This window comes from Salmo salar, chromosome ssa21, assembly GCF_905237065.1.
Source record: "Salmo salar chromosome ssa21, Ssal_v3.1, whole genome shotgun sequence".
In the NCBI taxonomy this organism is placed as follows: domain Eukaryota; kingdom Metazoa; phylum Chordata; class Actinopteri; order Salmoniformes; family Salmonidae; genus Salmo; species Salmo salar.
In genome coordinates, this window is record NC_059462.1 from 307036 (window position 1) to 319892 (window position 12857).

General features: G+C 39.1%; 1 protein-coding gene across 8 annotated transcripts in view; it reads left to right on the forward strand.

The window, feature by feature from the left end:
- Window positions 1-12857, forward strand: part of LOC106581613 (E3 ubiquitin-protein ligase MYCBP2) — a 383302-nt gene that overhangs the window by 84020 nt on the left and 286425 nt on the right. For all 8 annotated transcript variants that reach the window (XM_045704972.1, XM_045704966.1, XM_045704969.1 and 5 more), the window contains 2 exons: window positions 11746-11845; window positions 12570-12643. In XM_045704972.1, the coding sequence (XP_045560928.1) occupies window positions 11746-11845; window positions 12570-12643 (174 nt within the window). The remainder of the gene's footprint in view (window positions 1-11745; window positions 11846-12569; window positions 12644-12857) is intronic.

The following is a 12857-nucleotide window of genomic DNA, read 5'->3' on the forward strand; positions in this document are numbered from 1 at the left end:
TATAGACCTCCCTCTGCCCCCAGCTGTGCCCTCGATAGCATATGTGAATTGATTGCCCCACATCTATCTTCTGAGCTCGTGCTACTAGGTGACCTAAACTGGGACATGCTTAACACCCCGGCCATCCTACAATCTAGGCTTGATGCCCTCAATCTCACAAATTATCAATGAACCTACCAGGTACAACCCCAAATCCGTAAACATGGGCACCCTCATAGATGCCATCCTTACTAACTCGCCCTCCAAATACACTTCTGCTGTTTTCAATCAAGATCTCAGCGATCACTGCCTCATTGCCTGCATCCGTAATGGGTCTGCGACCAAACGACCACCCTTCATCACTGTCAAACGCTCCCTAAAACACTTCTGCGAGCAGGCCTTTCTAATCGACCTGGCCGGGGTATCCTGGAATGACATTGACCTCATCCCGTCAGTAGATGATGCCTGGCTATTCTTTAAAAGTGCCTTCCTCACCATCTTAAATAAGCATGCCCCACTCAAAAAAATGTAGAACGAGGAATAGATATAGTCCTTGGTTCACTCCAGACCTGTCTGCCCTTGACCAGCACAAAAACATCCTGTGGCGTTCTGCATTAGCATCGAATAGCCCCCGTGATATGCAACTTTTCAGGGAAGGTAGGAACAAATATTCACAGGCAGTTAGAAAAGCTAAGGCTAGCTTTTTCAAACAGAAATTTTCATCCTGTAGTACTAACTCAAAGTTCTGGGACACTGTAAAGTCCATGGAGAATAAGAGCACCTCCTCCCAGCTGCCCACTGCTCTGAGGCTAGCAAACACTGTTACCACCGATAAATCCACTATAATTGAGAATTTCAATAAGCATTTCTCTACGGCTGGCCATGCTTTCCACCTGGCTACCCCTACCCCGGTCAACTGCCCGGCACCCTCCACAGCAACCCGCCAAAGCCCCACCATTTCTCCTTCACCCAAATCCAGATAGCTGATGTTCTGAAAGAGCTGCAAAATCTGGACCCATACAAATCAGCCGGGCTAGACAATCTGGATCCTCGCTTTCTAAAATTATCTGCCGAAATTGTTGCAACCCCTATTACTAGCCTGTTCAACCTCTCTTTCGTATCGTCTGAGATTCCCAAAGATTGGAAAGCTGCCACGGTCATCCCCCTCTTCAAAGGGGGTGACACTCTAGACCCAAACTGCTACAGACCTATATCTATCCTACCCTGTCTTTCTAAGGTCTTCGAAAGCCAAGTTAATATACAGATTACCGACCATTTCGAATCCCACCGTACCTTCTCAGCTATGCAATCTGGTTTCAGAGATGGTCATGGGTGCACCTCAGCCACGCTCAAGGTCCTAAAAGACATCATAACCTCCATCGATAAGAGACATTACTGTGCAGCCGTATTCATCGACCTGGCCAAGGCTTTCGACTCTGTCAATCACCACATTCTTATTGGCAGACTCGACAGCCTTGGTTTCTCAAATGATTGCCTCGCCTGGTTAACCAACTACTTCTCTGATAGAGTTCAGTGTGTCAAATCGAAGGGCCTGTTGTCTGGACCCATGGGTGTGCCACAGGGTTCAATTCTCGGGCCGACTCTCTTCTCTGTATACATCAATGATGTTGCTCTTTCTGCTGGTGATTCTCTGATCCACCTCTACGCAGACGACACCATTCTGTATACTTCTGGCCCCTCTTTGGACACTGTGTTAACCTCTCTAGGGTAGGGGGCAGTATTTTCACGGCCGGATGAAAAATGTACCCAAATTAAACGGCCTACTACTCGAGCCCAGGAACTAGAATATGCATATTATTAGTAGATTTGGATATAAAACACTCTGAAGTTTCTAAAACGGTTTGAATGATGTCTGTGAATATAACAGAACTCATATGGCAGGCAAAAACCTGAGAAAAATCTAACCAGGAAGTGATAATTCTGGTGCTTGTAGTCCTTTCAAGTCATTGCCTATCGAACACAAAGTGACTTAGGGTTCATTTTGCACTTCCTAAGGCTTCCACTAGATGTCCAATTTGTAAGTCGCTCTGGATAAGAGCGTCTGCTAAATGACTTAAATGTAAATGTAATGTCAACAGTCTTTAGAAAGTTGTTTGAGGCGTCTCTGAACAGAGAGCGAACAGAGGAAGTTGTAAGTTGTTGACTCAGGAAGGTACTGGTGTTCATTGTCCCGCATTCACGTGAGAGTTAGCTGTGTTCCAAAATGTTTTTCAAGACATTGCAATCGTCCGGAAGTTCTAAGTGATAAAGGCCCTAAAAATTGATGCTATACAACGTTTGACATGTTTGAACGAACGTAAATATAACTTTTTTTACTTTTCGTCGTGACATTTTCCGCGCGCTTCCTACACTTGGAGTTGTTTACTGAACGCGCTAACAACAAGGAGCTATTTGGACATAAAATATGGTACTTTATCAAACAAAGCAACATTTATTTTGGACCTGGGATTCCTGGAAGTGCCTTCTGATGAAGATCATCAAAGGTAAGTGAATATTTCTAATGCTATTTATGATTTTACATGACTCCAAAATGGCGGGTATCTGTATTGCCTAGTGTATTTTTCTGAGCACAGTACTCAGATTATTGCAAAGTGTGCTTTCCCCGTGAAGCTTTTTTGAAATCTGTCACAGCGGTTGCATAAAGGAGATGTTCATCTATAATTCTTTGAATAACAGTTGAATATTTTATCAACGTTTATGATGAGTATTTTTGTAAATTGTTGTGCTGATCCACCGGCAGTATTGGAGGCAAAATATTTTCTGAACATCACGCGCCAATGTAAAATGGGGTTTATGGATATAAATATGAACTTTATTCGAACAAAAAATGCATGCATTGTGTAACATGATGTCCTAGGAGTGTCATCTGATGAAGATCGGCAAATGTTAGTGCATAATTTTAGCTGGTTTTCTGGTTTTTGTGACGCCTGTCCTTGCTAGGATATTGGCTGTGTTTTTTCTTGTGTTGGAACTGTCCTAACATAATCTAACTTTATGCTTTCGCCATAAAGCCTTTTTGAAATCGGACAATGTGGTTACATTGAGACGTGTACCTTTTTAAAATGGTGTAAAATAGTTCTCACTTTGTTTGAGAACTTTCAATTATGACATTTTGTGGTTTTGAATTTGGCACTCTGATTTTTCACTGGCTGTTGAATAGTGTGAACCGTGGAGAGGTTAACTAACCTCCTGATGAGCTTCAATGCCATAACTCTCCTTCCATGGCCTCCAACTGCGCTTAAAACTTCTTATGGCTTGAATCCCATTAGCGGGATCGATATGACGACAGCCAGTGAAAGTGCATGGCGGCAAATTCAAAACAACAAAAATCTCATAATTAAAATTACTCAAACATACAAGTAGTATACACCATTTTAAAACGTTACTTCTTGTTAATCCAGCCACAGTGTCTGATTTCAAAAATAATTTACGGCGAAAGCAAACCGTATGATTATGTTAGGTCAGCGCCTATACTCACAAAAACACAGCCATTTTCCAGCCAAAGAGAGGAGTCAGAAAAAGCAGAAAGAGGGAAATTGAATCACTAACCTTTGATGATCTTCATCAGATGACACTCATATGACTTCATGTTACACAATACATGTATGTTTTGTTCAATAAAGTTAATATTTATATCCAAAAATCTCAGTTTACATTGGCGCGTTATGTTCAGTAATGTTTTGCCTCCAAAAAATCCAGTGATTTTTGCAGAGAGCCACATCAATTTACAGAAATACTCATCATAAATGTTCATGAAAATGCAAGTGTTATACATGGAACTTCAGATAAACTTCTCCTTAATGCAACCGCTGTGTCAGATTTCAAAAAACCTTTACCGAAAAAGCAATCATCTGAGTACGGTGCTCAGACACAAAAACATGCCAAACAATATATCCGCCATGTTGGAGTCAACAATAGTCAGAAATAGCGTTATAAATATTCACTTACCTTTGATGATCTTCATCAGAATGTACTCCCAGGAATCCCAGGTCCACAATAAATGTTTGTTTTGTTCGATAAAGTCCATCCTTTATGTCCAAATACCTCCTTGTTCGCGCCTTCAGTTCACAAATCCAAATTCAGGATGCGCATGTCAGACGAAAACTCAAAAATGTCCATTACAGTTCGTAGAAACATGTCAAACGATGTATAGAATCAATCTTTACTATGTTTTTATCGTAAATCTGCAATAAAGTTTCAAACTGAGAAATCCTTTGTCTTCAGAAATACAATGGAACTGAGCTACCTCTCACGTGAGCGTGCATGCCTGAGGCTCATGCCCTGCTGGCAGTGTTCTGACTCCAGTAGCTCTTATTCATCCCCACTTTACAGTAGAAGCCTCAAACAAGGTTCTAAAGACTGTTGACATCTAGTGGAAGCCTTAGGAAGTGCAAAATGACCCCACAGACACTATAGTTTGGATAGGGAATTAATTGAAGTCCTACAGACCACTTCCTGTTTGGATTTCTTCTCAGGTTTGTGCCTGCCATATGAGTCCTGTTATACTCACAGACATCATTCAAATAGTTTTAGAAACTAAAGTGTGGTTTCTATCCAAATCTACTAATAATATGCATATCTTAGTTTCTGGGAGTGAGTAGCAGGCAGTTTACTCTGGGCACGGCAGTCATCCAAGCTACTCAATACTGCCACCATCCATAAGAATTTAAACGCAGGTAAAAATAAATGCATGCTATTCAATCGATCACTTCCTGCTCGCCCGTCCAGCATCACTACTCTGGACGGCTCTGACTTAGAATACGTGGACAACTACAAATACCTGGGTGTCTGGTTAGACTGTAAACTCTCCTTCCAGACTCACATTAAGCATCTCCAATCCAAAATTAAATCTAGAATCGGCTTCTATCGCAACAAAGCATCCTTCACTCATGCTGCCAAACACACCCTCGTAAAACTGACCATCCTACCGATCCTCGACTTCGGTGATGTCATCTATAAATTAGCCTCCAACACTCTACTCAACAAACTGGATGCAGTCTATTACAGTGCCATCCGTTTTGTCACCAAAGCCCCATACACTACCCACCATTGCGACCTGTACGCTCTCGTTGGTTGGCCCTCGCTTCATACTCGGCGCCAAACCCACTGGCTACAGGTTATCTACAAGTCTCTGCTAGGTAAAGCCCCGCCTTATCTCAGCTCACTGGTCACCATAGCAGCACCCACTCGTAACATGCGCTCCAGCAGGTATATCTCACTGGTCACCCCAAAGCCAATTCCTCCTTTGGCCGCCTTTCCTTCCAGTTCTCTGCTGCCAATGACTGGAACGAACTGCAAAAATATCTGAAGCTGGAGACTCATATCTCCCTCACTAGCTTTAAGCACCAGCTGTCAGAGCAGCTCACAGATCACTGCACCTGTACATAGCCCATCTGTAAACAGCCCATCTATCTACCTACCTCATCCCCATACTGTATTTATTTATTTATCTTGCTCCTTTGCACCCCAGTATCTCTACTTGCACATTCATCTTCTGCACATCTACCATTCCAGTGTTTAATTGCTATATTGTAATTACTTTGCCACCATGGCCTATTTATTGCCTTAACTTACCTCATTTGCACTCACTGTATATATACTTTTTGTTTTCTTTTGTTCTACTGTATTATTGACTGTATATTTTGTTTATTCCAAGTGTAACTCTGTGTTGTATGTGTCGAATTGCTACGCTTTATCTTGGCCAGGTCGCAGTTGCAAATGAGAACTTGTTCTCAACTAGCCTACATGGTTAAATAAAGGTGAAATTAAAAATAAAAATCATGCCAGCAACAAACGCTGACACTCCACATCCAAGTATATCTGACCAAATTATGAAAGACAAGCATTGCAATTTTGAATTCTGTAAAGCAAGTGTGGAAGTGGTGAAAAAAGTGTTTATCAACAATGACAAGCTACCAGGGTCTGACAACTTGAAAGGAAAATTACTAGTGGCTGATATTGGCACTCCTATTTGCCATATCTTCAATTCAAGCCTACTAGAAAGTGTGGGCCTCAGGCCTGGAGGGATGCAAAAGTTATTATCCTAACTAAGAATAGTAAAGCCCCCTTTACTTGCTCAAATAGCCGACCAATCAACCTGTTACCAACTCTGAGTAAACTAGCCAGTTATAATTGTAATGGTTTAGCAGATTATAAAAAAGATCAGTCTTTTCATGGCTAAAAGAAAAGGAATATAACATATACTGTTTACAGGAAACTCCCTCTACATGCTTAGATGAAGTTTCATGAAAAAGGAATGGGGTGGTGAAATAATTTTCTGTCATGGACAAAGGAACTCAAAGGGTGTGATATTAATTAACAACAGTTTCGATCTGAATGTGCAAATAGTCAAGAATGATTCACAAGGAAGGTGGATCCTTTTGAATATGAAAGTGGACGAAAAAGTGATTTTGCTCATTAATCAGGATGATCCATACTTCGAAGACATTTATACCAATTTATTGAACTTACAGGCAACAAATGATCTAATCATTATGGTAGGAGACTATAACACAGTGTTAAGTACCTCAATGGACCATAAAGGTAATAACTCTACAAACTATCATCACTGTGTCTTTTAAGGAAATCACAAATATTATGGACACATTAGAAATAGTGTATATTTGGAGACTAAAAAACCCTGACCTAGTGAGATATACATGGAGGAGACTTAATCAAGCTTGTCGTCTTGACTACTTTCTTGTCTCTTTCTTGCATCAAAGGTTAAAAAAGTTAATCTAATTGGCATTCACATAACTCTTTTATATATTTTCCACGTGGACGGGGATATTGGAAATTTAGTTTACTGGAGGACAACTTATTTTTAACTAAGACAATAATTTATAACTGAATTTTTCCATATAATATTGGTTCAGCAAATCCCTTTATTGTTTGGGATAACACTAACAAGGGACATCCATGAACTAATAGTACAGGTAGATAGCAATAAAAACGATTCTACAGAGATACAAAATAAGTTAGAGGAAAAACAAAAAACTTGAACTTATTTAAGAAAGACCTAATGTAATCCATTACAAAAATAAAGTAAACTGGATGGAGTATGGAGAAAAATGCACCAAATTCTTCCTGAATCTCCAATACGGGAACGCTTACAAAAAGAATTTGCAGAAACTCGTTACTGAAGACGGAGTCATTTATTATTCTCCGAATTATATTTTAAAAGAGGAAGCTAATTATTTTAGGCAGATGTTCTTTTCCATCTCATTCCCTCCCACTGAATGAAGATTATGGTAAGGAATTCTTTCCAAATAATATAAAAAATGGAAAACTAACAAATGTACAGAAAGGTCAGTGTGAAGGCCAAATTATAGAGGAATAACCTTTTGAGGCTATTAAATCCTTTCAGTCTGGAAAAACCCCAGGGCTTGATGGCATACCGGTAGAGGTATATCAAGTATTTTTTTGATATACTAAAAGCTCCATTGTTAGATTTGTTTGAACTACTCCTATAGAAATGGTTGTCTGTCAGGTACTCAGCAGGATGGTCTGATTTCTCTATTATTAAAACAAGACCCAGATGACAAAAATAAAGATCCAGACCATCTAAAAAACTAGAGGCCCCTTACTGTTGTAATGTTGTGATACAAAAAGACTAGTGAAATGCATAATACTCAGAATTAAAAGGGTTTTTATCAGGTATTGTCCATCCTCATCAGACAGGTGTTTTACATGGAGGATACATTGGAGATAATATAAGACAACTACTAGAAATAATAGATCATGATGGAACATATAAGAAGCCAGGAATGGTATTTATAGCGGATTTTGAAAAGGCATTTGATAAAGTAAGGCCGGATTTTATTTATAAATGCCTGGATTTTTTCAATTTCGGTAATTCTCTTATAAAATGGGTAAAAATAATGTATAGCAACCCCAGGTGTAAAATAGTAAATAACGGCTACTTCTCAGTGTCAAGAGGAGTTAAACAAGGGTATCCGCTATCACCATATCTATTATGGCCATCTTTTTGCTAGCTATTAAAATCAGATCCAATAACAACATTAGAGGATTAGAAATCCAAGGCGTAAAAACATATGCCGATGACTCAAGTTTGATATTAAGTCCGCAAGCTAGATCCCTGCAATGTCTCATTGAAGATCTAGGTAACTTTTCTGTACTCTCTGGACTAAAATCTAATTATGTTAAGTGTACAATATTACGTATTTTATGTTTAAAAAATATAATTTTTCCATTACTCTGCAGTTTACCTATAAATTGGGCTAATGGTGAAGTAGACATACTTGGTTTTTATATCATAAAAGATATAAATAAGCTCTCCACAATGAATTTCAATAGAATAAATAATAAAAATAAAATAGACAAGATCCTGCAACCATGGAGAGGTAAATACCTGTCTATTTATGGAAAAAATTGCCCTGATTAACTCCTTTGTCATATCTGTTTACTCCTGATGATTCGTTTTCCAAATCATATGAAAAAATATTTTGCTTTATCTGGGCCGCTAAACCAGACAAAATAAAATGTGCCTATCTATATAATGAATATGAATTGGATGGGTTGAGATTATTAAATATAAAAGCACTAAACCTCTCTCTAAAAGCTTCACTAATTCAAAAGTTTTATTTGAACCCTAACTGGTTCTCCAGTAGATTACTACGAAAAGCTCATCCATTGTTTAAAAATTGCCTTTTGCAGATTGCCATGTCTCATTTTCGATTAATTGTAAATTATACTTTTTTCAAAGTATCTATCTTTTTCAAACAAGCATTGCAGAGCTGGCTACAATTTAAATGTCACCCCCCCCCTGAAAAGATAGAACAAATATTACAAGTATTATGGCTGAACTCAAATGTGCTGGTTGATAAAATACCTGTATTTATGGGAAAGATGTTTGAAAGGGTTATTTTGTTCTTAAATGATATTGTAAATTGGAATCGTAGAGTTATGTCCTTCATGGAGTTATCAGAATTGTACGGGAAGGTCTGCTCAAACCAAGATTACAGCATTACCCCAAAAATGGAGGAGGCAGGTGGCAGCGGAGGAGGTAGGGAACTGGTCTGTCTGCCCAATATAAAGGATCAAAACTGGCGGATGAATAAAAATAGCATAAATAGGAAAGTATTCCAGTTTCATTTGAGGACCAGGATGTTGACAACTGTGCCATACAGATTGCAAAATAGTTGGGAAGAGATTTTTGATGTACCGATTCCATGGTACAGGGTGTATGAGTTGATATATAAAACAACGCAAGATTCAAGACTTCGTGCTTTTCAGTTAAAATTATTATATAGAATTCTTGCCACCAACAAAATGTTGAATATTTGGGTCATAAAGTTATCGATATGTGTTGCGTAGAAACCCGAAGTGGGTGGCCAGCAGAGATGGATGGGCTGAGGGTTGGGATGTGGAATTGGAGACAAGTGGGACTGGAGTTGCTGTATGGGGGAGAGAATGACGGTCAAAGATTTAAAAAAAAATAAGTCAAAATAAAACAGTCAGTTTGACACGGAGGGGCAGTGTTTTTACAACTAATGCCAGTTTGCCTGAGGCTGATGCTGTGCAGGTGTTTGTACACATACATATACACACACTCTCATTAAAATAAACACATACAAGAACACACACACACATACATGCAATAGTGCCAGACATGCACACAAACATATACAGTTGGCATTGCTGTTATGATTTTAGTTGTCCATGATGTCCTTTGTTTTACATTTATAATTTAAAAACATATATTTTTTGCATTGTTTGCTGTTTTCTTCTGTCTTTTCCTTTTTTCTCTTTAGTTCATTCTCTTGGTTGATGGTGCATTGGGGGGTTCTTGGGGGTGGGGAAAGGAATTAACTATTTTTATTTTCTTGGGGGGGACTGTGGGAGGGGTCTCGAATGGTTGAGGGACCGCTATAGGGGAATGTTGGGGGGGACCTTGGAGGGTTCGGGTTCATGTTTTTTGGCCTGGTGGGAGATCTTTCAACATGCCCTTGAGCTGGGCATTGACCCTGGATGCTTGTGTGTGTCGCTCTGAATGGGAATCTGTTGGATGACTGGTATGATGTAGTTGTTGAGCGGCTTCACTGCAAGTATATTGTATGTTTTGGATATTCAATAAATGTAAAACAAATTAACTTTTGGAAAAATTGTTTGTCCAGATACAATGCTATTTAACAGTAAACAAATTGACAAGACTTTCAGCACGCTTATAGGTAAGGACATTCAACAAGCAAGGCACTTACACAAATGACTGATGGTTGGCTGTGAGAAATTGATGATATGAAGATTGTGGGGGCTGTTTTATTAGACTTCAGTGTGACTTTTGACATTATCTATCATAGTCTGTTGCTGGAAAAATGTATGTGTTATGGCTTTACACCCCGTGCTATATTGTGGATAGAGTTACCTGTCTAACGTAACACAGAGGGTGTTCTTTATTGGAAGCATCTCCAACAAAATCCAGGTAGAATCAGGAATTCCCCAGGGCAGCTGTCTAGGCCCCTTGCTTTTTTCAATCTTTACTAACAACATGCCACTGGTCTTGAGAATAGCCAGTGTGTCTTTGTATGTGGATGACTCAACACTATACACGTCAGCTACCACAGCAACTGAAATGACTGCAACACTTAACAAAGAGCAGCAGTTAGTTTCAGAATGGGTGGCAATGAATAAGTTAGTCCTAAATATTTATAAAACTAAAAGCATTGTATTTGGGACAAATCATTCACTAAACCCTAAACCTCAGCTAAATATTGTAATGAATGTGGTAATTGAGCAAGTTGAGAAGATTAACTGCTTGGAGTAACCCTGGATTGTAAACTAATGTTCAAAACATATTGATAGAACAGTACCTAGGATGGGGAGAAGTCTCTCCATAATAGAGCGCTGCACTGGTTTCTTAACAGCACTATCAACAAGGCAGGTCCTACAGGCCCTAGTTTTGTCGCACCTAGACTACTGTTCATTAGTGTGGTCAGGTGCCACAAAGAGGGACTTGGGAAAATTGCAACTTCCAAACAACACTGTTTAACTCAAGAAGATCTGAACGCATATCCCCATGAAACTGATTGAGATCAAATGGTTGGCATGGAGATGATGCATGAATGTTTCACTGGTGAAACTTGAGTTATCACTCACGATTGTCAGTGAGAAATGTGAAGGGAGAGTGACCACAAACGTTTGTGCGTAAAGTAGGTCTGCACAATTGTAATGTGCAATATCCATATCACAAGAGGCTACACATTTTTTTTTAAACGCCATGAATGTAACATTCAAATGTAATAAGGGTCCCCTGTGAAACTCTGACCAACACTTTGATTCCTACCCTGTCACAACAACTTCTACAGTATCTGGATTTTTCATTCGTTGGCATGGCAAACACCAATCATAGAATCAGAATACACATTTTATTTATATGATTCCAACAGAGAAAGTGTTTTGATCTAAATCACAAGTAAAATTGCATTTGGAATATTTGGTAAAAAAATTGCAGTCATATTATTTGCCCATATTGTTCAGCGTAAGGTAAAGAAACTCTCGCGCAGTACGTTATTCAGATCTTCAGCTCTGGGGAAAAGTGATCCAAGGTGGCGGGACAGGGTGGTTACCTATGGATTTGCAGCCTTGGCCTTGTTTGTATTCCTTTCCAATGTGCTACACATTCAAACTCTCTAATGGCTGGGTTGCTTTTGTGAGTTGTGACAAATGCAGTCCTAAAAATGTTGTATAAATTCAAATATTGATACTTGTGTGTGCTTGTGCGCGCAGGGCTGCCTTTTGTACCGGGATATGAGTAACAACCACAGTACGTCGGCCATCAAGATCGACCCAGAGACTCTGGAGCATGACGGAACCATCACTATGCCAGGTACATGATAACACACAGTAACATATCCTTCCCAATAGTGTGTGTTATAATAAACAATGCATGGTATTTTTCCATGTACCTGTTTGTAAGCTAGTGTGAGTTTTTATTTTTGTAATCACCCGTTTACTTTCTGTTGTCTTGAACTGATAAATGTGGTATTTTTTTAGATTAACTTGGACACATTTAATAATGAATATTTAATACTCATAAACTTCAGGGGGCTTTTAAACCGCTCGCCTGGTGATTGACAATAGACCAAACCTTTTAGCCAGCCATATCATTAATACACTCTACACTAAGGCTTGTAACTACAATGTTTGCAATATTCATAATATTTCGATATAATCATAACTAATGGATTCCGCATCCAGAAATTAATCCTGATTAAACTAGGAAAGGATTGAAACAGAACCAAATGGCCACGGGACAAAGATGGCTACATAGCTTTATCGATTCAATGTGCAGACACTTACGCACCTCAGGATATTGAGAACTAAATCTCTGTCTAGCTAGCCCTGTTTTTTGTTTTACAGTATGCTATGTTAATATTCATTTCAAAAATATAAATAAAATGTACCATATCATGGACTGACACTTGCATTTAATAGAGAATAATGTTATATTAACTTAAACAGAGGCCAATGCACAATGTTTCGGCTGAATTCCTTTGTCAAAAGCATGAAAAATTCATCTCCCTATTCTTTGAACTCTGTCCTTTTCACAGGTCTACAGGCAGACGGCCAGAGCGTAGTCTTCACTGACGGAGAGTACATCAACCAAATTGCTGCCTGCAAAGACGTGAGTCTCCATTCACACGCACACACATACTCACATTAATCTGCTGCAATGACGCTAAAATTATTATTTTCATTTGGATTTTTCTTGAGAGAGAGGAGTGGATGGGTACAGACTGAAGTCCTGTGCCTAATATAGGGGAGAGATTGCTATTATACTATAATATAGAGCGTGTCATTCCCGCCGGACCTGCAGAACCCGATGCACGGTCTGCATT